Source organism: Mauremys reevesii, linkage group 3, assembly GCF_016161935.1.
Source record: "Mauremys reevesii isolate NIE-2019 linkage group 3, ASM1616193v1, whole genome shotgun sequence".
NCBI classification, from domain to species: Eukaryota; Metazoa; Chordata; order Testudines; family Geoemydidae; genus Mauremys; species Mauremys reevesii.
Window position 1 is genome coordinate 27,632,676 of NC_052625.1, and position 25,561 is coordinate 27,658,236.

A 25,561-nucleotide genomic window follows, 5' to 3' on the forward strand; every position below is an offset into this window, starting at 1 on the left:
TCTCGTGGGGGAAAGTTAACCCTGAGCTGTGGTTTTCAGGGCAGAAACAGGACCTCAGTTGTGTCTGGGTATTCCGCATGCTTGTCTATTATGTCTGATGGGAGACCAGGATAACGCTCTTGATTACCCTTGAAATTGGATTCCCCATTGGGAGACAAATTTTGAGGTAGCTTTCTGGAAGTTAAACAGCTGATGGCAGGTCTCCTTAGAATACCCTTTTCCAAGTACTTTGGAACAGAGAAAGTCAGCTACTACTTAGACTTTTGTGGTGTAAGGCTCTGTTATAGGAACATCATCTGTCTCACAAATATCCAAAACAGTGTGGCTGATGTCAAAATGCATCAAGAACCCTGAGTCCACATAACTCAGAGAATGTAGAAAAGTAGAGCTCAAATTTCTTGGAATATTTTATCTTAGCCATCTATTTAGGGAAAAAGAAGAAAGCCAGCATGGAAGAGGTTGATTGCATGGTAGCTGACTGTAGGGCAGAGGTGTAAGTGTCAGGGAGGTGGAGACATGAGGACTTACGGATTCATAAGCATATACAGTAACTCCTCACTTAATGGCCTAGTTATGTTCTTGAAAAATGCAACTTTAAGCAAAACTATTTAAGCAAATTCAATTTTCCCATAAGAATTAATGTAAATAGGGGGGCTTAGGTTCCAGGGAATTTTTTTTTAATCAGACAAAAGACATTATATACATACACATTATAAGTTTTAAATAATTTTAAACACTTTAATACTGGACTCACCAATAATGATTGTGAAGCTTGGTTGAGGCAGGAGGCTCTGCTCCATCTGCTAGGGGTCGGGGGCTTGCTATATTATATACAAACACACACACACACACACACACTCTATCTTGGGCTGGATTTTTAGCTCTAGAATGTTCCTTATTTATTTCTGTTAATGAAAAGTTCTTGCAAAAATGTCCTCCATCTGTATAAAGATGTGGTCTAGAGAAATCATGGCATTTAACACTGGTCCCTCAATCTGCCACACATCTTAGAATACCACATACACAAATGGAATTAATGCATACAGTAGTCATCTGAGAAGCAATATTTGGATAATGCATGAGAGCTTGTTTTGGAAATATGACTGTCAACATCAGCATCATTTAAACATTTCAGTGGCAGGAGAGAGAACAGTTTTATGTCAGTCAGTGGAAGGAGAATTCATAGGACTGAAGAGTTCCTTGAAAGAAGCAGCAAGTGTTCAAAATTCCTCAGGATAATTCTGCTCTGTCTCCAAAAACTTCCTCCTTCTCAAAGTTTTACTGAAACCTGAGAAGAGTTACTGGTTAAATTAAATACATTGTGGGATTTCTCTCTAGCGGGGGAAAGTTAAGTTCATATCTGGTTTAATTTGATCATTTAAAAATAACTGCTGCAAAGTCTGCTGTCTTGCATGTATGGAACTTTGTGTTTTGTCAGTTCAGAATTCTACTCAGGTGTGAGTCCCATTGAGAAAAGGGCCTTGCATTTTGTGATATGTAAAGATCTGAAATATGTTACTTCTGCTTGTATTGTGTTTGTAGAAATAGCAGAAATTTCAAGCCTAGTTTTCTCTTACTTCATTGGAGAATCTTTAGGACGTTTGAATTTTATCGTCTTAAATTGAAATCTGTAACAAAGGCTTTATTTTCCAAAAATGTTAGTAAATGGACAGTCTAATATCCCCTTCCATCATTTTCTCAATTTATTGGTTCTTGTCACTATTTCACCAGTTATTCTTCTACCAGAGAAAGAACGTTGGTTTTTTCCTGCTTGCTTTTTTACATTAGGACTAGTGTACAAACAGGGTTGTTTTTTAGTATTACTAGTTTTCACTCAGTTATGCTTGTTCCCCATACCTGATAGTTTGAATGTCTTTTTTTTTTTTTTTTAAAGCTCCGCTTTTTCCTAGGGAGATTTTCTTGCTAAAGCTCTGGTCACAGACTAAACTGAAACTTCCAGCAAGCTAATAAATGTTCTATTGTTGAACTGTATGCTGTACATGCCTACCTTTGCAAAACTTCTATACGCTTTGAATGAAGCTTTTGTTTTTGTCCTTTTTAGGAGAGAGTACCTTTTTTGTTGAGCTGAGTGAGACTTCCAGCATACTCCGGCATGCAACAGAGCATTCCCTTGTGCTTGTGGATGAACTAGGTATTCAGGCTCGTTTAATAAGCATGGGGAATAAACAGGGAAAACTGGAAGTATTAGTACATAAATTTAATTAGTTGACATCAGACTTTGTGGATAAATCTCATGACTGGAATATTGGTATAGAGGAGCATAAGCTTGTTCAGGAATCCAGATTGGGGGGGGGGGGGGGAGAAAGAGGTGGTGTTGCATTATTTATCAAAAATTTATATCACTTGTTTTGAGATCCAGAAGGGGGTGAGAATAGACCAGTTAAGTCTGACGGGGGGTTAAAAAAAAATGGATATCATGGTAGGGGTCTACTCTAGACCACCAAATCAAGACTAGGAGGAAGAGGCATTTCTAGAACAAATATCCAAAACACAAGACTTGGTACTTATGGGGGACTTTAACTACATCTGTTGCAAAATTAATATAGCAGCACACACATTTCAAGAACTTATTGGAAATTATTGGGGACATTTTGTTCCAGAAAGTGGAGGAAATAATGGGGGGGGGGGGGGGGGAAAATAGCCATTTTAGACTTGAGTCTGACCAGCAAGGGAAGTATTGGTTGCAAATCTGAGATGGTAATAAATACATCAGGAATAAGAGAAAGATGAAGGAAAACTTAGGTCCTCTCCTTAGAGGGGAAGAGCTAATAACTTGACAAAGATTGATTTGTTTAATAAGTCTATTTTGTTTGTCTTCATGAAAAAGGTTAATGGTGACCACATACTCAACACAATTAGTATTAACAGTGGGGAAGAAACATAAGCCAAAATATATAAAGAATAGGTTAGAGTATTTAGATAAATTAGATGTATTCAATTCAGGAGAGCCTGGTGATATTCATCATAGGTGGTACTTTGAGGAACTAGCTGAAGCAATCTTGGAACCCTTAGCACTTTTCTTTAAGAACGCCTGGAGGACAAGTGAGGTCCCAGAGACTGGAAAAGGGCAAAAATCCTTATCTTTAAAAAAGGGAACAAAGAGAACCTGGGAAATTATAGACCAGTCAGACTGACTTTGATATCTAAAAAGCTACTGGAACTAATTATAAAATAATTTGTAAGCACCTAAAGGATAATAGGTTATAAGAAATAGCCAGCATGGATTTGTCAAGAACAAAGCATGCCAAACCAATCTAATTTCCTTTGAAAGCATTACAGGTGGGGAAGCTGTAGACATGATATCTTGATTGTAGTAAGAACTCTAGGGAAATGTGACTAGATTGAATTATCAGAGGGTACACTTTTGGTTGAAAGGCTGTACTCAGTGTTAATGGTTTGCTGTCAAACTGGGAGGATGTATCTAGTGAAGACCCACAGGGGTCAGTCCTGGGTTGAGTATTAATTCAGTATTTTCATTAATGACTTTTGAGAGAAGAGTATGCTTATGAAATTTGCAGATGACACCAACTTGGGAAGGGTTGCTAGCACTTTGGAGGACAGAGTTAATTGACTTTGACAATTTAGAGAATTGGTATGAAATCAGCAAGGTAAAATTCATTAAAGACACATGCAAAGCACTACAGTTAGGAAGGAAAACTCAAATGTCCAATTACAAAATGGGAAATAGCTGGCTATGTGATAGTACAGCTGAAAAGGATTTTGGGGTTATAGTGGATCAGAAATTGAATGAGTCAACAGTGGGGAGGGGAAGCTAATATTCTGGAGTTCATTAATAGGAGTGTTTATATTGAAGATGTGAGGTAATTCTCCCACTGTACTCCATACTAGTGAGGCTTCAGCTGGAGTCCAGAAGAGAAACAAAAATGATGAAAAGTTTAGAAAAATTGGCCTATGAGAGGAGGTTAGGAAACTCAGCTTTCTTAGTCTTGAGAAAAGATGACTGAGGGACCTGATAAGTCTTCAGCTATGTTAAGAGGACAGTGATCAATTGTTCTACATGTCCACTGAAGGTAGGACAAGTAGTAGTGGGCTTATTCTGCAGCAAGAGAGATTTAGAAGGATTTTTCTGAATATCTAACTTAAGGATAAGGATAGATAAATTCTAGAATAAGCTTCCAAGAGAGGTTGTGCTATAAATTCCACCGTAGCTGTTTTGCGCTAACTTTCCTGAGTAGACAAGCTGTTAGTAATTTAGGGGGCTCTATTTCAATAAGATGTACAGTAACTTGAATCTGGCTTAAGTTATCTCTTTAAATGCAGGGTTGAACTCATATTTTGCTAACACAAGTTAATTCCACTTTGGATGTGTGAAGGATTATCTTATTCTCTTGCAGGTAGAGGCACAGCTACTTTTGATGGTACAGCTATAGCAAGTGCAGTTGTTAAAGAACTTGCAGAAAATATAAAGTGTCGCACACTTTTTTCCACACACTATTATTCATTAGTAGAAGACTATTCACACAGTACTGCTGTGCGACTGGGCCATATGGTATGTACAAACTGTTGAACTTCAAGGAAAGGTATTTGCATCACTTTGGGAAGTGGGGTTTTTATTGGTAGGCCATGTTCCACAGGGTGCATAGAGCCTCAGTTTTCTACCTGTAATCAAAAAGGGTGTCCTGAAAGAAATGTTCTATGTACACTAATCTAAAAGTGTTGGATAAACTGCTTTTATGATTTTTTTTTTTTAATTTTTTTTTTTAAGGCATGTATGGTTGAAAATGAGAGTGAAGATCCAAGCCAGGAAACTATTACATTCCTCTATAAATTCATTAGAGGAGCTTGTCCTAAAAGCTATGGTTTCAATGCAGCAAGGCTTGCTAATATTCCAGAGGAAGTTATTCAGAAAGGTCACAGAAAAGCACGGGACTTTGAGAAAGTTACAGTTTCACTGAGACTGTTTAGGTAAGTTATTTCCTGAATTTATTTAAAAAAAAAAACAACAACCCAAAAACTCAGGTGCTGTGCCATGTAGAGAAGGGGTTAAGTGGCTATGCTAGAACACAACAGAAAGGGGGGGAGGGGAAAAGAAGTTTTCATTTTGGCTCCTAGGGGGAGCTAGACATTTTCTCACAGTTCACTTATCTTGTAATGCCTCAGCAATTGTTAGGTGCTACATGACTTCAGAGAAACAGTAATATGTTTAAAATCATAAGACTATCCTTTATAAATTCATATGAAACCCATCAAGGGTCTGAATAAAAGTGTCTAATAAAAGACATCCTTAGTCTATTTTTGAAGAATGGTTTTTTAATGTCTAAGTTAAGTGGTAAAACTGAAGGTAAAGGAGGGTTAGCCCCTTATTTTGATTAACTGCCTGCCAGAAAAAACTCCTGATCCGTCCTTAAAAAGGTGGAGACTGATTTACCTAGAAAACATATTACTTAGTGAAGAACTTACTAGACCTCTTTTACTAAACATAAATGTTACTTAGCAATGTGGACTATTTTTTTTCCCTCCCCTTTAGGCACCTTTGCCTGGTGGCAGAGAATGCAGCAGGAGATAAAGCTGTTCCTAAACTGATGACTGTAATCAATAATCTGTAAGATACAGTAACAAGTGTTAGAGTGGTGGTTTTCTCACAAAGATGGCATGCAGACAACATTATGATCTAATAAACTTTATTTTTTAAAAATGACCATTTTTTCCATTTTCTTTCCTAGGAAATTAAACCCTTTTAATTCTTACCTACCCTCTACATAATGGTTATTGAATACTCCACAATATATTAAGTCTAGATGTTATGGTACATGCATACACTTTCAGGCTGTTGATTACCCACTGTCACCAATACACATAAATGGAAAAAGCTATGAAACTGTATTGAGCTGTATATATACTTGTCTCAGCTTCATTATAGCAGGAAATTGCTGTGATTTCCTGTTGTTGATATAGGTAATGTCCAGACTGTTCAAAAAAAAACTATGAACAGAGTAAAATACAAGCTTGTTTTGAGGAGACTTTCTAATGTGTACTTTAAAACATAGTAAAACTTTCATTCACAAAACTTAATTACATGGGTACTTTGTTTTATAGTGCATTATTTATGCTAGGAAGTCTCATTAAAACACTTGCTTTTTGTTAGGGTGATTTGAGGACAGACTATTGCTGGGGCAGGGAAGGAGATTTTAACTTTTTCAAAGGATACCAGAAAAATTGCTGGATATAATTTAAGATTAGTGTTTTCTCTTTCATAGAAAGAACGTACATACTGGGACATGAGTACAGTTACAGCAAGTCTAGGTGTGCTAACAAAACAGGACACATTCAAGTACAATAAGATTTTTTTTGCTTGAAATTAAAAACAAACTACATGAGTAAAGCATTTAAAATCATATTTTTCAATCTGAGTAAATGTTAAAAAAAATCAAAAGAAATGCAGAAGTGCTAGCTCACATTTTACCATGTTACAAAAGCAATTGGTACCCATGTCCATAACAGCAGCAACAAGGAATGCTGCTTGTCTACAGAATAGTACTACTGCAAATTGGACTGCATTTCAATGCTACTTGTAAAAACACCAGCTTTTCAGAAGTTGGTATCTGTACAAAATTGCAGCTTATTTTCTTCACTTCTGTCCCTTCAAGAGTCTTTGTTTACACAGTAATGCTAAAACGCCCAGTTCTGTTATCCTGAGTCAACATATTGCCACTTTCTTTTTGGTAGGTTGAGCTCCATAGTGTCAACACCTTACACATCCATTTTTAATACAGTCTCTTTCTGCAGAAATGGGCAAGTATAATTTCCTCCAAAAAAAAGTTTAACAGTTATGATATTAGAATGGCAGGACTTTTTTTTTTCTGAAAGGAATTTAGTTGTGCTGCAATGTATTAGATTCTATAGGTGGAGCAGAGTCATATAGTGTATCTGTATCATGTGTAGGCTCTCCAGCTAGCGTACAGGGATTAGACAGTGTTCCAGCACCACAGTCACAGAAAAACCTAGAAGAAAAAAATTATCTTCAGTAGGAGAATTAAACTTGCTTTAAGTTTGAATGGTAAAACTGCTCAGCCAAAGTATTCATTCTTGTTAACATACCTATCGTGTCTAATAAATTCTACATCATGTCCTTGATGGCACTTCTTAATGCAGTTCACACATATGGCATTACGATCTGTGGTGTTACAAGTGTGACATCTAAAGTAAAATGTAGCACATTAGGCATGATTTGAAAATGGACAGGTGGTTACAGGCACATCTGTAATTGGCAATGTTACGCGCACAAAAATACCAACCTCCTTGTAGAAGTAATGTTCTTAATCAAAAACCAATCATTTTTATATTACATCTGAGTACTTAACTTGCAGACTCTAGAAAATAGATCTAAGTTGGTTCATCATTTACACTAGACAGCTTTCTATTTAATCACTTATATGCTAGAGGGATGCTTACCTTTCATGACCTACAACTGTTTATAAATTTGTTACCTGTAGAAGTCATGCATTGGGTAGCTGGTGTAACTTGATATCTTATACAGACATTGGCCTCTACTGACAGCCTTTTCTATGGCATCTTGATTGTTCATTATTTTGTTATCTGTAATAAAAGGGTAAACTATTAGATAATTAAAACATTCCTTTTAGGTCTCACCACTCCCCTCCCATGCATGGAATACTCCTGGGGGAATTCTTCTGCACACAGTATTTTCAAATTCTGCACATTTTGTTTGGTGTGATTATATTGTGTTATTTTGACAGTTTCAATTAATTACATTTATTTCAAAATACCTGTCAGCAAGTATGTCTGTAACAGTACAGACGACAAAAATGATTAAGGAAATGTTTCGACAAATAGATTCCTTACTAGACATATTAATACAGAACTGAGTAATAATTCATTTAAATTACAATACAGAACCGTATTTCCTGCATCCCTCAAAAGCAGTGCAAAGGTTTGGGGGAGTTGGGGTAATGGAGGAGCTGAGGGAGAGGCAAGTAATTGCTGGGAAGGAGCCTGGGTGAGAATCTGTTGGGTATGAGGGGGGAAAGTACAGAACAAGGTTTTTGGGGGGGGGGCAGAGAGGGATTGTTAGGGAGCTTCCCCCATGCAGACCCTGGCTGACCCCTAGCCTCTCCCATTCAGACAGATACATCTGCCTCTGACTCCAGGTGTCCCTGCACCCTCATGTGTTTTTAGCCCTCCTGTCCCTGTGTGTCTCTGGCCCTGCACCTCCACTCCCATTCAGCCCCTACCCCAGTCTGTCCTCCCCCACTAGCCCTTATGACCCCCTGTGTGCCGGTCCCCCCCCCCCCCCCCCCCAAGCAGCCCAACGCTGTCTATCTCCCCGGCTCCTGACCTGGCCTGATAAGCACTGTGAAGAAGGCAGGCTCTTTCTCTTTCCTAGCTGGCCAAAAGCTGCTGCTCTGTTCTAGTGCCATAGCACCCTCTGATGGGCAAAAGGCAGAACTGCAGCAATTTACTGGCAGAAGCTTTTTTCTGTGCAAAAAATTAAAAATATGCGCAGAATTCCCCTAGGAGTAATGGAACTACAGGAACAGGTTGAGTTCTCTATGTCAGAATTTTAGGCTATAGTTCTAGAGTTTAAGTATTCCTGATAGGTAAACAACTGAGCCATCCCTTCTAGATTCCAGGTCAGGGTTGCTGTCAGATTAGTAGGCCAATTGATAGGGCTGCTTCTGCATCCCTCAGGGAATGCACAGCAGAACTGAAATCCTCATTGAAAGTGAGACAGAGAAACACCAAGCAGCTCTGGTCTTACTTCTTTCAGTAGTAGCCATAGCCCTTATTGACCAAGGTTTCACACCTATATTCTAGGACGCATGACAGTATTATTTCCCCTAATTTTTCAAATAAGGTAACACGTTGTAAAAGGTTACTTCCAGCAGAACTGGGAATAGAACACAGGTCTCATCCACTCAGTCTATCTATACCCATTGTTCTTAGCAGTAGGCCAGACTTTCCTCCTAGAACCAAGCACAGACCCTAAGAACCTTGGTACCCAAGTCTGTTGTCTCACAATTAGCTTTATAATCCACTTGCAAAGTGGTGCCTCACTAGTGTTTGGTTCATAGCAACTTGCTTTAACAGACTTGTAAAGTAAGTTTCTGAACCGTACTGGCTACTTGTTTTCACTCATGTAGCAAAGAGCTCTGATTACAAGAATTTAGTATGGTCTTTCAAATTCCCAACCAGAAAGAATTAACCACTATCAAAACAGGCTGAAGAAGGATTAACTCGAGTGGCCAAACCTGTGGCTCTGGAGCCATATGTGGCTCTTCAGAAGTTAATATGTGGCTCCTTGTATAGGCACTGACTCCAGGGCTGGAGCTACTACCGCCAACTTTCCAGTGTGCCTGGGTGGGGGTGCTCACTGCTTAACCCCTGGCCCTCCCCTCCCCCCCCTTGAGCCTGCTGTGCCCTCACTTCTCCCCCTCCCCCCAGAGCCTCCTGCATGCCACAAAACAGCTGACCGGAAGCGTGGGGAGGGAGGGAGAGGTGCTGATCAGCGGGGCTGCCACTGGGTGGGAGGTGCTGGGAGCGGGGGGAGTGGATGGGGGGCTGCTGACATATTACTGTGGCTCTTTGGCAATATACATTGGTAAATTTGGGCTCCTTCTCAGGCTCAGGTTGGCCAACCCTGGATTAACTGATGAAGTGGTCAGTGGAAAAGGCTACATTCTGCCAGGGAAAATTTAGATACAAACAACAGTTTTCATTTTATTCCCTTGGAATCTGCAGTGCTTTAAAGGTGTTCCAGCTATTGGCTTAACTCTGAACAAAGCTCAACTTTTTTAGATGAAGTTTTTAGGTTCAGGGCAATTTAAAGTGTAATACTGCCAAAAATGAGACACTGGGATATGACAAATTCTACAATACTGAAGTCTCCAGCATGCCATTCATCTTTAAGAAATGTCAAACAAACAAATATGCAATGTAAAATCCACACACCTTTCATTGTTACATTGACACCAGATGCTAGAAATAAGCCTCCAAAACGGTTGTTGAAAATCTGATTGCCTTCTAATGTTGCAGTTGCATGATTTGTTATTTCAATACCTGTATTTGGGGAAGGTGAGGCAGAGAATCAAAGCCTTAGTGTGCATTTTATACCTTTTTCAGCAGCCAGATTTACAATTAAAGCACTTAGTATTTCCTACTATCTGTCAGACAGTCATTGGCAAAATGACTAATATCTAGAAATTGTGCTGTGACTGACTGAGCTAAAGTCCAAACATTCCCACTGCATCTCTTCATAGAGGTAAAGCCGATTTCATGTTTTCCAATTAGCAACTAATAATCAAACCACTAGTTTCTCAGATAACAGAGCAGTACAACTGGCCAAGATTTTCAAAAGTGATGTGATGTTTTTAGGTGCCCATCTTGACCTGGTTTTCAGGAACTGTACACTTTCTGAAAAGATACGCTCTTTTAAAAGTGTCAAGTTGGGCACCCAAAAAGTCTGTTGATTAAGCCCAAGATTTTCAGAAATCACTCCTTCAGGTCACTTGGCCAGAACTCATTTTGGCAGCTCCCCAGCACTACACAGAAGCAAGACCTTTTAAAGGTCTTCACAGAAGCTTGCTTTTTCTGAAAGACAAATGGAGAAAACTCAAGCATGCAATTTCAATTGATTAGGACTAAAGAACTATTATAGCACAATTTCTAACAAGCAGCAGTGTATGAAAGTCACCATTATTACAATAAGGCTTAGTATTCCTATTCAACTGATTCCATAAAAAAATACAGATTTCAATACTTTTGATGCCTTCCATGCAAAGTGATTCCAGAATCTCAGAAGTATGTTGCTAAAATTTTCCTTGCTCTAAAACAGGATTAGTGATAGAAAATTCAAATCAACTCTCACCAAGTCAGTAACATTTACACCCTGATTGACTTTCAAAAGAAAATTGTGAACAGTTACTAGCAAATCTGCTGTGTGATGAGATAGAAACTGCATTATTTCCTGACAAGTTCAGAGAATGTTGCAAAACTGGCATTTTGGCAATTCTAAAATCCCAAATGATTTCTAGAATATAACTGTAGAATATCTCTGACTGTTCAAATGAATAATAATCCTAGCTGTAGAAAAGGGACTCTTGCCTGTCATAATACTGAACTAAAATCTGTAAGCTCTAACCCAGGGGTCTCAAACTTAAATGACAACGAGGGCCACATGAGGACTAGTACATTGGCCCGAGGGCCACATTTACTGACACCCCCCTGCCGCTGCCCTCGGCCCCGCTCCCATTCCACCCCTTCAATGAAGCCCCGCCCCTGCCCCACTTCTTCCGTGCCCCCATTCCAACCACTTCCCCGAAATCCCCACCCCAACTCGACCCCCTCCCTGTCCCCAGGGGGCGCAGGAGGGGTGTGGGGTGTGGCAGGGGCTCAGGGCAGGGAGTGAGGGTGCGTGGTACAACAGGGGTTTCAGGGCAGGGGATTGGGGTGCAGGAGGGGTGTGGGTGCAGCAGGGGGGCTCAGGGCAGGGGTTTCGGCTGCAAGAGTGGTTCGGGGGGTGGGCTCCGGCACGATGCGCATGGGGGGCAGGGAAGGCTCCCTGCCTGCCTTGCCCCCGTGCCATTCCGGGAAGTGGCTGGAACCTGGGGAAGGAGGGGCACAGGGGTGAGTGTGGCTGTTGCTTCAGGCACCACCCCCAGCAGCTCCCATTGGCTGTGAGGCAGGCAGGGAGCCTGCCTTGACCCTGGTGCGGGTCGGGCCAGAGCCACTGCAAGTAAACACTGGGGGAGGGTGGGGGGCCCGCGAGGAGCTCGCGAGCCGCAGAAAATAACCCTGTGGGCCGCATGTTTGAGACCCCTGCTCTAACCCTTCAAAATATGATTTAAAGAATACAAACCTGCAGCAAAGCCATCAAATATTCGGTTTTTCCTTAACACAGGGTGACTGTTGGTGCTGATGAGAACACCAGCTTGAGCATTCCTAAAAATATCATTCTCTTCAAGGAGACCTACAACAGAACCAACAAGCACCAGATTTGAGGCTAAGCATCATTGTGTTTCTCTTTATAAGAAATCTGTATGATATTTTATTCATAGTATCAATGGTTTCAATGTCAGTGATGGGTATTCCCAGGATGAAAGGATTAACAGATGTTGGAGATAATACACATCAGCCTTAGAAAGTTATTCTCAATTTATATGCATCTAAGGATATTTAATAAAACAAGGATTTTCAGTACAGATGGGGAAAACATGGGACCTATGACCCACAATAAGCTTGTAAGTAATACACCTAGACTAGTGGTTCTCAACCAGGTGTACACGTACCCCTGGGGGTACACAGAGGTCTTCTAGGAGGTACATCAACTCATCTAGATTTTTGTGTAGCTTTACAACAAGCTACATAAAAAGCAGTAGCCAAGTCAGTACAAAATAAAATTTCATATAATGACTTGTTTATACGGCTCTATATACTAATACTCTGAAATGTAAGTACAATATTTATATTCCAATTTATTTATTTTATAATTATATGGTAAAAATAAGAAAGCAAGCAGTTTTTCAGTAATAGTGTGCTATGACACTTGTATTTTTTATGTCTGATTTTGTAAGCAAGTAGCTTTTTAAATGAGGTGAAACTTTGGGGTACGCAAGACAAAGACTCCTGAAAGGGGTACAGTAGTCTGGAAAGGTTGAGAGCCACTGGCCTAAAGGCTACTCTATATTTAAGAAAACCAAATCCGTCAGACTTTGTGCTCTGCTCTTTCTTCTACAGCAGCATTTGGTAGTCTCAAAGGAGAGCATAATTTTTTGACTGGTACTTTGCCGCTGCAGTGCAGCTCAACTTAAAACTACATAACCTAAAATTAAAGTTTATAATCCACAATGAAAGACTACCCATCTAATTTCTTAATAAGATATTTTCCTTTTAATGGGTAGTAGGGTAAGTCTGGCTCTTTCCAGATCTTTGGTATTGATAAAAACCATACATTTCAAAACAAAAACAAAGCCCCCACAAATCCAAGATCTGGGATCTTCAATTTGATGGTTACATCAGACCTTTTTTCCTTCAGTTAAATGGCAAAAAAGTTACAAATGTAGATCACAGGTAATAAGGAAGAAGTCTAGCCTTATAGAAGCAGTCTGGAATAGGCTTCCTGGATGAGGTGAATTACTCCTTTGCCTATTACAGTTTAGTATTACAGATTTAACTGATGACATTAAAAAGCATTAGTACGTTTTAAATAAATATTTTACTACTTCATAAAGAAAAATAATCAAATTTCTAAAGAGCAATTTAAAAGAACAATATCTTAATCTGAAATTAGGTTATAATCCAATATCTTTAGTGTATTCTAATGAGGAAAGAATGCTACCTCTGCCACCATTAAATATACAGATGCCCCCATCTCTTCCATCATGGATTTTATTTCTTCTTAGCGTAGGATTACTGTCTGTCTTAATCCATACGCCAGCCATTGCATTATCAAAAATTTCATTGTCTTCTATAAATCCAAGCCCTATAAAAAAAAATATTCAACATAACTGTCTTTCTAATAACCATGTTGCAAAGCATCTTAAGGTCTGAAAAAATGAAAGAATAGACTTACCAGAATTATAAACAAGAATACCACCATTCTGACCCCCCCAGATTTTGTTGCGCCTAATTTTGGGGTTGCTTCCAGTTCTACAGATAACCACAAGGAAATGAATTATTAAAAAAGGTTTCCTAAAACTGAACATTTAAAATGCATCTGAAGATGGGGGGAAAATAGTACATCAATCACATCAGCATTCTGTAGGTTTACACATCAGACTCCATGTAAAAATATAAAAGACATTGCTTGCAAGCCTTTAGAAATCATTGACTGCTTACTTGGAAACAAATAGATTTAAGCTTCACACTATTATGAACAGAGAAAGAAACTGGAGATAAAAGTCAGTATCCAGGTTCTCCTGACAAGAATTCCTCCCCTTGAGTGAAACTAAGAACACTAGATTTAAAAGGACACCCCAGGGTAAATTTTAGGAACCGAATGATAAGGAGGAGTAAAGAGAAAAATAAGGCTAATACAATAAAATCTCTTTTTAGATGTAAAATGAAAAACACATATTACCTTATTTGAACCCCTGAGTACATGTGATTATAGATGTCATTGTCCTCCAACACTCCATGTCCATTGTCATAAAAATAAACACCAACCTGACATTAAAAATAAAATAAATTTAATTAGAAGTAAGGAAGAAGTGTGAAAACAGTATTTCTATCATGCAAAACAAAACCCACCTGTTTCCCACTATGTATTCTATTTCTCCTCAGTACTGGAGTACTTCCTGTTGTCACCCAGACTCCAGCCAAAGTATTACTGTAAACTTCATTTTCTTCAATAACTCCTTGTCCTTTTTCATGCTAAATACAAGCAAGATAAGTCAAAGGTTAAATAAAGTTGTCTCTTGCAAATATTGGCTTTATGGCTTTTTTCTTTTTGTAGGGAAGAAAAAAAATCGCTTTGTCCAGGTGTGATGTCCGTTCTTATGGTAGAAGTCTCCCAAAGTTCTCAAGTTACTACCATTTTAAAAATTGTTTTGTACTATTCATGAGATTTTATATTTCTGAACATTTTAAGTGTAAAAACAGATTAAGGAATTTCTCGTTTTACATCTGATTTACTACTGGAGATTTCAAGGGTTTGTACTGAAGTTTAGAAATCTCTGCTGGGCTTTGCTAGTGGAGTTCTGCACTCAACTGTGTGTGCTAGGTAACCAGGTTCTAATCTTACATCCAGCATTGTCTATTAAAAATAAAATAAGTTATATAAATTGTCATGTTTCTTACTTAAGGCATATAACAATCTTTACTGGTGCATTTGTGTTTAAAATTAAAGCAACATTAGACTCTGAGGGTCAGATAGTAAGGCAAATAATTATACAATTCTAGTCTGAGAGCTTCAGTTCATGTTATATAACCCTTGGTTTCACATGCTAGAGACTTAGATTCTAGTCTTGACTTCTAACTTCTCTGCGTACTTTTAGTGACACCTGCCAGCTTGTGGGTGGGGAGATCTGAATTTTGTCAGTCTAGTGATAACTGTGAAATGCTCCAGGTTTCTAGATTTTAAGTGTACATGATGTCAAATTATTACCAAAAACTGATGTAAGGTGAAAACTTTTTTTTTTTTTTTTAAATTTGATGATATTTTGCTAGCTAGCCCTTTTAAAATTACACTGTAGGGCAATGTCTTGAATTTAAAAGAAATATTCTAGCTATATTTGTCAAAATTAAAACAAGATTATTTGTAATTAGGTGAATCTATCTGTAGAATGCAAGAAACTACTTCAGAGTATAACAAATCAGAAAAGGAAACTTTAAATGTTTACTTAAACTTTAAAGTCTGTATACAAGGCATTACACTTCCGTAACACTCACAGAAAATACTACCTAGCAGAATCTGCACGCCTAGACTCTCTATACGTAGTTAGTACTCACCACATAAATTCCACCATGTTGGCCATCATGAATCTTGTTGTGTCGAACAATGGGACAACTGTTTGTTCGAATCTGAATTCCTGCTAATGCATTACCTGTTGAAAGGGGTCATACTTTAGGAAAATTTGGCACACAAAATATAAAAAGTCCAAGATGCAATAAGGTAAATGTATAAATTTACCATAAATGTCATTTCCTTCAATAAGGCCTCTCCCATCACCAAAGATGTAAACTCCACCTTGATTCCCATTAAAAATTGCATTGCCCCTAAGGAACAAAACCACACGTTACAAAACTATGAAAGTAAGTTACAAATAATCTAAACATATAGAGAAAATGTACAAATATATGTAAAACTCATCAGGTTTTGAAATCTAGAATAGTGTCAGGATTGCAGAATTTTAAGAAACTATATACTTCTAAAAATGTACTGTATGCATGCAAATTAAAAATATAATTCCATTGCACCCTGACACATCCATGTCATTTTTATATATGTAGGAATGTTAATGTTATTAAAAAACTGAAGTAATATGGCACACATTTTCCCTTTCTCCCTAAAACATTCCTACAAACAAGCACCAACTAAACACCCAACCACTAAAGAAACAAACCAACCTTATTGTTGGGTCACTGTTTGAGGTAATCCAAACACCTGCAAAATTGTTTGCATAGATTTTATTCTCTATGAATTGTCCTCTTCCTTTTTCATGAACATAGATTCCTCCAGTCTGACCGTGATGGATTTCACACCGAACTACTGTAGGGTTGGCATAAGCTTTGACCTCAAAGCCAGCTATCCTGTTTCTATGTATGTTGCAGCTTTCAAAATAACCCTACAAAAACAACACACAAAGTTTTCTGTAAGAAAATCTTCTTAAAAATATGAGAAAAGATTGTAGTTATAAAATGCTCTCCCTAAAACTTGGGAATCTAAAAAGGAAAAAAAAAAAAAGATAGCCATGTCTACAAAAAGTACCATTGCTATAGATCTAGGTAATTACATAGCCATCATCACTGTAGCATAAGCATCTTCCAAGTAAGTAAAATGAAACAAATATAGAAAACCTTATTAATTGAGAAAATATTTCTTTGTATTTCTATCTATTAAGGAATTTGTGTGTTTACTTTCAGTATTCTAGTGCTGCTTATTTGGAATTGTCTTACACTAATATTGCTGAGAGTCAAGTTTAAAAAACACATACCAAAATTGCTATTTTAAGAAATTGCTCTATTGAATCTGTATTTTGTTAGTTTATCAAATTGAACAACATAAAAAAATAACTTAAGACTTTACTTGTGTTTCCCAAATACACTGCAATCAAAACCAAAATAAGAACTAGTTTAGGTGCTGATTCTGATAAGTGATTATTTTGAGCAGTCACAGTGAAGTCTAATAAAATTAAAGTTACTGCCTATAAGTCTTTTCAAAATTGCACCTGAAAGACCGAATCCAGGAAAGCACCAAAGGGAGTTAATTAAAGGAAACTGGGTGCTTAACCAAAAAAAAAAAAATTCAATCTAAAAGAGCAAATTATTCCACATGGAAAATTGGGGGAGGGGAGGGGAGAAGAGGAGCATTCAAGCAGCATTCCGTTTCCAAAACAAAAGTTCGTTTATATGTCTTCTTTTCAGGCCTTTTTCTTGGTCCTTATTTATTATTAGTGATCTGTGAAGAAACAGGATCTGCTCCTACTGCTTATTCCCTAAAGTCATATATTCTTGTTTATGGTTTCAATCATTTCCAGAGCAAATAACTGTGATGTTAAACTGACACATTATTACTTCATGTGAGAAAAAGTCAAACAAACATCTTTTAAAGAAAAGGATTTTTTTTCATGAAAACATCCCCAGTAGCAATAATAAAAAATTTAACACATCTTAAGTGTTTTTCAAATGATTCTCCATGAGATGCCTGCAAATCTTAAAATGAAAGTTGAGTACTAATGAGAAACAATTAAAGAGTAGGCTACTCAAGTTAGTGAGAAAAATCCTTAGAATCTAGCTCCATGCACGGCTGCAATCAGGGGCGGCTCTAGCCATTTCGCCGCCCCAAGCATGGCGGCACGCCGTGGGGGGCGCTCTGGCGGTCGCCGGTCCTGCGGCTCCGGTGGACCTCCCACAGAAGTGCCTGCGGAGGGTCCGCTGGTCCCGCGGCTCAGGTGGACCTCCCGCAGGCGTGCCTGCAGGAGGTCCACCGGAGCCGCCTGCCGCCCTCCCGGCGACCGGCAGAGCGCCCTCCGTGGCATGCCGCCCCAAGCATGCACTTGGTGTACTGGGGCCTGGAGCCGCCCCTGGCTACAATTATAAAAGCAAACCAACCAACTCACTAAAATGGCATAAGCAAAGGGAAAGAATATTTGTACTATTTTCCCTACTGTCACCCTCCAATTACTAGTATTTTCTTACTGCATTTTAGTGGAGAAAAATTACTCATTTACTTCATTTCCTTTTTAGACTGGTTTTCAGAATTCCCCACCCCCAGTTCATAAACTGCCTTGATCAATGTTTTCAATATAAACTGAAAAAAAACCCATGCTTTAATCTTCTTTCACAATTTCGGGTAATCAAGGTAAAGTTTGAAGACCTAAATGACACCCTTCCCAAGAAAATAGCCAACATTTCCAAGAGTGACTAATGACTTGGGATGTCCAACTTCAGACACCCTAAAAAGGGCTGCCTTTCAATGGCAGGTACTGACTGAAACACAGTCCCTTTATGGGGTGTGACGTTTTGGGGCTCACCCAGGCCAATAAGGTAGGGGTTCTCAACCTTTTCCTTTCTGAGGCCCCCCCTCAACATGCAATAAAAACTCCAGGGCCCAGCAGGGGAATGGGTGAGTGGGTGGGTAGGGACACAGGGCTCCAGGCTGGGGTGGGGGGCTTTGGGCATGGGCATAGGCATAGTTTGACTTCTATTTTGGGGGGGGGCAGGGACCAGTAGGGGTTGGGCCAGCTCTGCACAGCACAGTCCAGGAAGGCAGCACCACCTCCACCCCGATTCACCTCAGCAGGCCACCCAGCCTGTCTGGATTGTGTGTGGTGGGGGTTCAGCTCAAAAAGTTTGAAAACTGCTCAGGGTACAAGGAGGGGATAGCTAGGGGCTGTGTGCAGGCAGGAGGGTAGTTCAGGATGCAGGGAGGGGACCAGGTAGGGGCTGTGTGCCAGGAGGGCTTCCCTGTGGTCACTGCTCCCCACTGTGTGAGCTAAGGAGCAGCCGCAATCCCGGGCACCAGCTGCAGGTAGGGGAATGCCTGCTCCATAACACCAGCCAGAGCAGCAGCTGCCCACACTGTCTAACTCTGGCTTCCTGCCTCCAACCTGGCCAGGGGGTGTTGCCTCGGGGGCTGGGAGGGGAAGGGGGTGGAGCTGCCCCCAGGACTGCCCCATTCTGACACTGCAACTAGTGCTCGGGGTTTCAGCCCTGTGGCGAGGGGCACAAGAACAATAGTTACAGAAAGGTAGGTAACCATTTTTTCTTCTTCGAGTGCTTGCACGTGTCCATTCCAGTTTGGGTGACTAGCAAGCAGTAGACTTGGTGGTGGGCTCAGAGTTCAAGGATAAGCCAACTGTAGTACTGCTCGGCCAAAGTGGGGGTTGTCTCTGGCCTCCTGTGTGATAGCAAAGTGCATTGAGAACCAGGTCGCTGCAGAGGCTGGAGACCTCGTGGAGTAGACAGTCAAATTCAACAGAGGGGGAACGCCCAGGAGATCGTAGCATGTTTGCATGCAAGATGTGTTCCAAGATGAGATCCTTTGGGCAGAGTTGGGAAACCCTTTAATTCTGTCAGCTATTGCTATGAAGAGCTGTGGTGACCTACAGAACGGTATGGTCCATACAATATAAAATGCCAGAGCACGTCTGATGTCCAAGTAATGCAGGCGTTGTTCTTCCCTACTTGCATGAGGTTCAGGGAAAAAGATTAGCAGAAAAATTGGTTAGTTGTAGTGAAATTGGGACACGACCTTCAGGAGGAATTTTGGGTGCGGCAAAAGCTGTACCTTGTCCTTAAAGAAGACTATATAGGGAAGCTCTGCCATGAGGGCTCGAATCTTTGACACTCTCCTGGCCAATGCAATTGACACCAGAAAGGTTGTCTTCTACGAAAGATGTAGCAGAGAACATGTCGCCAGTGGCTTGAAGGGTGGCCCCATGAGTTTCTAGAGGACAAGGTTCAAGTCACATGAGGGGAGAGGTTCCCTCATCTGAGGGAATGTCCCCTTCAGACCTTTGAGGAAGCGAAGTACCATTTCATGAGACAATACTGACCTACTGTTGACTGTCAGGTGGAATAATGAAATGGCCACCAGGTGGACCTTTATAGAGGAAAGGGCCAGGCCCTGCTGTTTCAAAGATAAGAGGTAATCCAAGATGAGATGGAGCGAAGATTGCACTGGCAGGACTCCATGTTCGGATGACCAGAGGGAGAACCGCTTTCACTTTGCACGATAAGCTGTCCTCGTGGAAGGCTTCCTGCTGCCCAGGAGAATTTTGTGGACCTGCTCCAAACAAGCCTGTTCGTTGAGGTTCAGCCACACAGATTCCAGCCCATCAGGTGTAGAGTGCTGAGGTTCAGGTGGAGCAGCCAACCATGGTCTTGAGAGATCAGGTCTGGGTACAGAAGGAGCTTGATTGAGGTCTTGAGAGAGAGATGAACGAGTTAGGTGTACAAGTGTTGCCTGGGCCAAGCTGGAGCTATTAGTATGACCCGAGCCCGGTCCTGCTTAATCTTTGTCAGCACCTTGTGGATCAGCAGGATGGGTGGAAAGGCACAGAAAAGGTAATGAGATCACTTCATCAGAAAGGCATCCGTCATGGAGCCTGGGCTTGACCCCTCAGGGAGCAGAACTGCTGGCTCTTCCTGTTGGAACATGTAGCGAACAGATCTATGTGGGGTAAACACCACTTGTGGAAAATGCTCATTGTAACATCTGGGCGTAGGGACCACTCGTGATCAGTGGAGAAGGACCTGCTGAGGCGGTCTGCAAACTGGTTCTGTACCCCTGGCAGGTATGAAGCCTTGATCTCGATTGAGTGCTGTGGCAAATTGCCGGCACTACTATGATGGGTCCCGCACTTTCTCTTCTTGTGGGGGTGTTCAGGGTGCCATTTCTTGCCCCTGACCTGGGGTATTAACTGTCCCACTAGTATCCCAGAGAAGGGGGGTGGAGAGGGAGGGACCTGGGCCCGCCCTCTACTCTGGGTCCCAACCCAGGGGCCCTAGGGATAGCAGCAAAGTACTTGAACTAATGATTCCTTCCCCTGGGCTACTTCCCTCTCCGGCCCTTCAGCTTGTGGGGCGTCCTGTCCTCTCTCTGCTTGGGCAAGGTTTCTCCCAACCCTTTGTGTCTGTGGAGTCCCTCTGCTCTGTACAAGCTGGGTTTCCTTTTACCTAGGGTCTTGGTCTTCTGGCCCGCCACAGCACTTTTCCAAACTCTCCTCTGCTTCCCTCCAAACTGCTCTCTGTTCCAACACCACAACTACTCTGTGCTTCAACTCCTCCAAATTGCTCTCTGCTCCAACACCAAACCACTCTGGTTCAACTCCTCCAACTGTCTGATTCAAGCAGGGGGATTTTATCAGGTGACTGGCTTCAGGTGCTCTAATTAAACTGTAGCAGCCTCTCTTCCCTCTACAAGGAATAAGGCTCTCATCATCCTGGGGCTTACGTATCTCCCATCTATCATTCTCCTGCTGCCCTCTGGCCATGCTGTATCACAGTGTGCAATGCAAAACTCCCACAGACGGACTGCCTCCCGACATGGCGGGGGGGGGGGGGGAGGGGGAGAACGGGATCTGCCCTGTCTGTTGATGTAATACATGGCTGATGTATTGCCCAGGAGAATCGAGACTGTCATGTTCCCAATGTGGGGCCAAAACACCTGGCATGCTAGTCGGACGGCCCTGAGTTCTCTGACATTGATGTAGAGTGATAGCAACCTTGGGTCCTGAACATCTCCAGGGGAGCTCCCCAGCCCAGTGCTGAGGTGTGCTGGTATGCTCGGCTCCCTGTCATGGTGGTTGGATCACCGAGTACTTTGCAAGGGGATTCCCTTCACAAACCCCAGGTATGCTGATGGCTGGGGTTTGTGAAGGGAATCCCCTTGCAAAGTACTCGGTGAGCCAACCACCATGACAGGGAGCCGAGGATATGAGCAGGCACTGTGACAACCCTATCCAGGTGGTGCTTGGAGGGGGAATACACTGTGGTGAGCCAGGCTTGGAGAAGTTTGAGTCTCAGCCTTGTATGATGAACCACATACATGCACGAAGCCATGTGGCTAAGAAGGCTCAATCAGAGTCTGATCATTGTGATTGGGTGAGCCTGTATGCAGTGTACTAACTCCGATATTGCCTGAAAGCGATCTTCCAGAAGAAGAGCATTTGCCAGATGGGAGTTAAGGACCGCCTTGATGAATTCTATTCTCTGAATCGGTATTAGGGTCAACTTTTGTACATTGATTAGAAGGCCCAATGCCTGGAAAGTCAATTGGATGACGGCAATGTCCAACTCCTAGGCAACCAGAGGAGCTAGTGAACGGGAACGGCTCACTGAGGAGTTTTGCGAAGGAGGAGCGATTATGTGACCCTGGGGGTAAGTTTGTTGCCTAGAGAGAGAGAGAGAGAGAGAGAGAGAGGTGCGCTTGGTGCTTGACTTAAAAATACCATATGGTCTGTTTGCTTGGGGGACTGCATGCTGACAGTGTGTGTGCTGAGCCTAGCGGCCTGCTAGACAAGGCTGAGAGCGTCTTAATGAGGCTTTGCTCCCTAAGCCCTTTAGCACCCATCAACTTTTAACCAGGGGGCAGGGCAGGAACACCAGTTAAGTCCAAATAAAACTGCAAAGAGCTACAGAAGGATCGCTCAAAACTAGGTGACTGGGCAACAAAATGGCAGATGAAATTCAGTGTTGATAAATGCAGAGTAATGCACATTGGAAAATGTAATCCCAACTATACATATAAAATGATGGGGTCTAAATTAGCCATTCCCACTCAAGAAAGAGATCTTAGAGCCATTGTGGATAGTTCTCTGAAAACATCCATTCAATGTGCAGTGGCAGACAAAAAAGCGAACAAAATGTTGGAAATCATTGAGAAAGGGATAGATAAGAAGACAGAAAATATCATATTGCCTCTATATAAATCCATGGTACACCCACATCTTGAACACTGCATGCAGATGTGGTTGCTCCACATCAAAAAAGATATATTGGACTTGGAAAAGGTTCAGAAAAGGATAACAAAAATGATTAGGGGTATGGAACAACTTCTGTATGAGGAGAGATTAATATGACTGACTTTTCAGCTTGGAAAAGAGATGACTAAGGGAGAGATGATTAAGGTCTATAAAATTATGACTGGTGCGGAATAAGTAAGGAAGTGTTATTTACTCCTCATAATACAAGAACTAGGGATCACCAAATGAAATTAATAGGCAGCAGATTTAAAACAAACAAAAGGAAGTATTTCTTCACACAACTCACAGTTACCCTCTTTGCCAGAGGATGTTGTGAAGCCCAAGACTATAACAGGGTGAAAAAAAAGAACTAGATAAATGCATGGAGGATAAATCCATCAATGGTTATTAGCCAGAAGGGGCAGGGATGGTGTCCCTAGCCTCTGTTTGCTGGAATCTGGGAATGAGCACCAGGGAATGGATCACTTGATGATTACCTTTCTGTTCATTCCCCTCTGGGGCACCTGGCATTGGCCACTGTCGGAAGACAGGATATTGGGTTAGATGGACTTTTGGTCTGACTCAATATGGCCATTCTTATGTTCTTATAACTGCACTTGGACTTGAGACCTGCCCTTGATGAGCCAGTCATCGAGGTATGGGAATACATGGACTCCTCTTCTCTTGAAAAAAGCTGCTACCACTGCAATGCATTTGGTGAAGATCCTCTAGGAATCCACCAGATGGCTCCTTGACAACGTCAGCTTGCAGACCTAGGTTAAAGACCACTTGCTTCAATAAGTGCTGGTGGGCTCTTAGGTCATCTTGTGGAGAAGACCACCAGAGAATGAGCTGATGCTCAAGGGAAGAGAAGGAGGCATGCGCTGCCATAGCATCCAATATAACCTCCTCCTGAGGAGCTCGGGTCCTGGTGGCTGATAGTGGTCCCAGTGCTGGCTTTGGTACTGGGGTGTAGCTGAGGGTCAGTGCTGGGCCTGTGCTGGGACAAGCTCCAGCAATGGGTTGTGGAGTCTCTCAGTGCGCCACCAGTGCTGCTGTAGTCCCCGAATGCATGGGGAAGGAGCGCCTCACGCTAGTGGCTTGACCTAGGGGAAACCCCCATGGGTTCCAAAAGGGCCACTGTAAGGGTGTCAGTCCCCACGGGCCAGGTATTCTGGGGCATCATTGCTCCTGGTGCTCCCGAAGTCAAAGATGGGTGCAGGGATTGGCGTGTAGCCCCCAGATGGTGTCAGTGTCTTGAAAAGTCAGATTGGGAATCTGACCTTGAAGATAAGGAGCCAGTGAATACCACTAGGGGAAAAAATTCCTGACAGCTGTGCTCACGGCACGCACACACCTAAATCGGAATGGACATGTGCAAGCACTCGAAGAACTGGTCTCTCGCAAAATGGCTCCCATCTCTCACTGTTCTCAGCCCGACTGAAGCAACAAGATGCCCTGAGTGAGCAAAAATGGCCACTGTCTTTATTCCTCTATTCTCCACAGAGCTCCACTCTGCTTAACATAACACAGAGCCACCATCTTTCCTAAGAGTAGCTTGGCCTCACTTCTATTCGAAACAATGGGAGCAGAGCCGTGGAAGCTGACTTTTTTTCAGGTGAGGTAAGGAGACAGGGAGCAGAACGAAGGTGCTGCCTACTCATTTTCAGGAGATGCCCAAGAGCTATGGTGGGGCAGAATTTACTTAGGGAAGAGGAAGACCCCCAAATTGTTTACTTCACTGACTAATTCTATTTGGGAGATCAGAATAAAAGAGAGAGAAGTAATTTCTCTCAGGGTGTGATATCCAGCCTTTCCACCTATTCTGGGCATCAGCCATCACTGAATAAAGTTATTTTCTTATAATACAAGTTGAGAGCTAAATAATACACTACTAGGAGGCCCATGCTTTGAAAACAGATGTTTATTTCAATGTAAAGGAAATTCACAAGTAATATTCTGACTGCTCCTTTCAACAGCACCAAGAATTCTGGCATGTAATAAATTCAGCTTTGTCCTTTGAAGCCAGTTTTAATGTGGTTGATTGTTCTTCTCTTTATCCACGTAAGAACTTGTGAAGCAAAGCTTGATGCAAGAAAGGGGAACCTTCAAGGACTGCTTACTGAAAATCAATCAAATCAATAAATCAATCTCCACTTGCTGGTTTCATAACAGTTTTGTGGCATTTGCTGATGGTTCAGAAAGTTGCTGCAAGATTTACAAGTACTATGTTTTCAGCATTCAGCACTCACATTTTACAGTTTTATTTGTTCCATGTTAAGCAACATATTGACTAAGCATTCCTCTTCTGTTTAACGACTATACCTTCCCCATCAAAGCACCACCTAACATCTTTCTTAAGAACAGCAAAAATACTGCTCTTAACTACCAAACTGAAGTCTCAGCTACTGGGTTTTTACTTCTTCTAGAGTGCCTTTCAAAGAAAAATGAAACGACTAAGACTTTTCAAAAGTTAAGTTTTTATTCAATATGGTTTTAGGTACTAAGTTATCTTGGATGCTTTCATGCAGGGTTTTTACAGAAATGTAAGATTGTACAGTCTCTGAAAAAATAATCAACTTTTGTTATTCCTTTGAAAGGTTGCTTGCCTGAAAAAGGAGTATGCAACAATCAAGTATAAGAATATAGGAAGGGATTCATCCAAGCAGGTCAATCCCCATACTCTGTTGTGGCAAAAGAGTGAGCCTAGAAAAGCGCCATAGCTATCTGATGGAGAACCCCCACAGCACAGGCACTGCATAAGGATGCCATACTGGCCTTATGCTGAAATCCTCACATGCCCCAACTGTAGGGAACATGCTAGGGGAGACAGGCCAGCTGGGAGGGATTTGCTGGGGCTGGGCTACTGCGCACAGTACTATGAAGATTCTCTTATTGATGCTGCTGCTGCTGGACTCCACCATCCCTCAACAGCC

General features: G+C 41.5%; 2 protein-coding genes across 5 annotated transcripts in view; one reads left to right on the forward strand and one right to left on the reverse strand.

Moving 5' to 3' along the window:
- MSH6 (mutS homolog 6) overlaps positions 1-5,680 on the forward strand; it is a 29,287-nt gene extending 23,607 nt beyond the window's left edge. The window contains exons 7-10 of the mRNA XM_039528826.1: positions 2,063-2,152; positions 4,377-4,531; positions 4,748-4,947; positions 5,510-5,680. Coding sequence (XP_039384760.1) covers positions 2,063-2,152; positions 4,377-4,531; positions 4,748-4,947; positions 5,510-5,588 — 524 coding nt within the window. The 3' untranslated portion in view covers positions 5,589-5,680. The remainder of the gene's footprint in view (positions 1-2,062; positions 2,153-4,376; positions 4,532-4,747; positions 4,948-5,509) is intronic.
- FBXO11 (F-box protein 11) overlaps positions 5,647-25,561 on the reverse strand; it is a 203,149-nt gene continuing 183,234 nt past the window's right edge. For all 4 annotated transcript variants that reach the window (XM_039528828.1, XM_039528827.1, XM_039528831.1 and 1 more), the window contains exons 12-23: positions 16,066-16,283; positions 15,629-15,714; positions 15,448-15,542; positions 14,248-14,370; positions 14,078-14,163; positions 13,571-13,647; positions 13,337-13,480; positions 11,858-11,968; positions 9,952-10,059; positions 7,470-7,578; positions 7,081-7,179; positions 5,647-6,983 (exon numbers count right to left, since the gene is read on the reverse strand). In XM_039528828.1, coding sequence (XP_039384762.1) covers positions 6,854-6,983; positions 7,081-7,179; positions 7,470-7,578; positions 9,952-10,059; positions 11,858-11,968; positions 13,337-13,480; positions 13,571-13,647; positions 14,078-14,163; positions 14,248-14,370; positions 15,448-15,542; positions 15,629-15,714; positions 16,066-16,283 — 1,386 coding nt within the window. In that variant the 3' untranslated portion in view covers positions 5,647-6,853. The remainder of the gene's footprint in view (positions 6,984-7,080; positions 7,180-7,469; positions 7,579-9,951; positions 10,060-11,857; positions 11,969-13,336; positions 13,481-13,570; positions 13,648-14,077; positions 14,164-14,247; positions 14,371-15,447; positions 15,543-15,628; positions 15,715-16,065; positions 16,284-25,561) is intronic.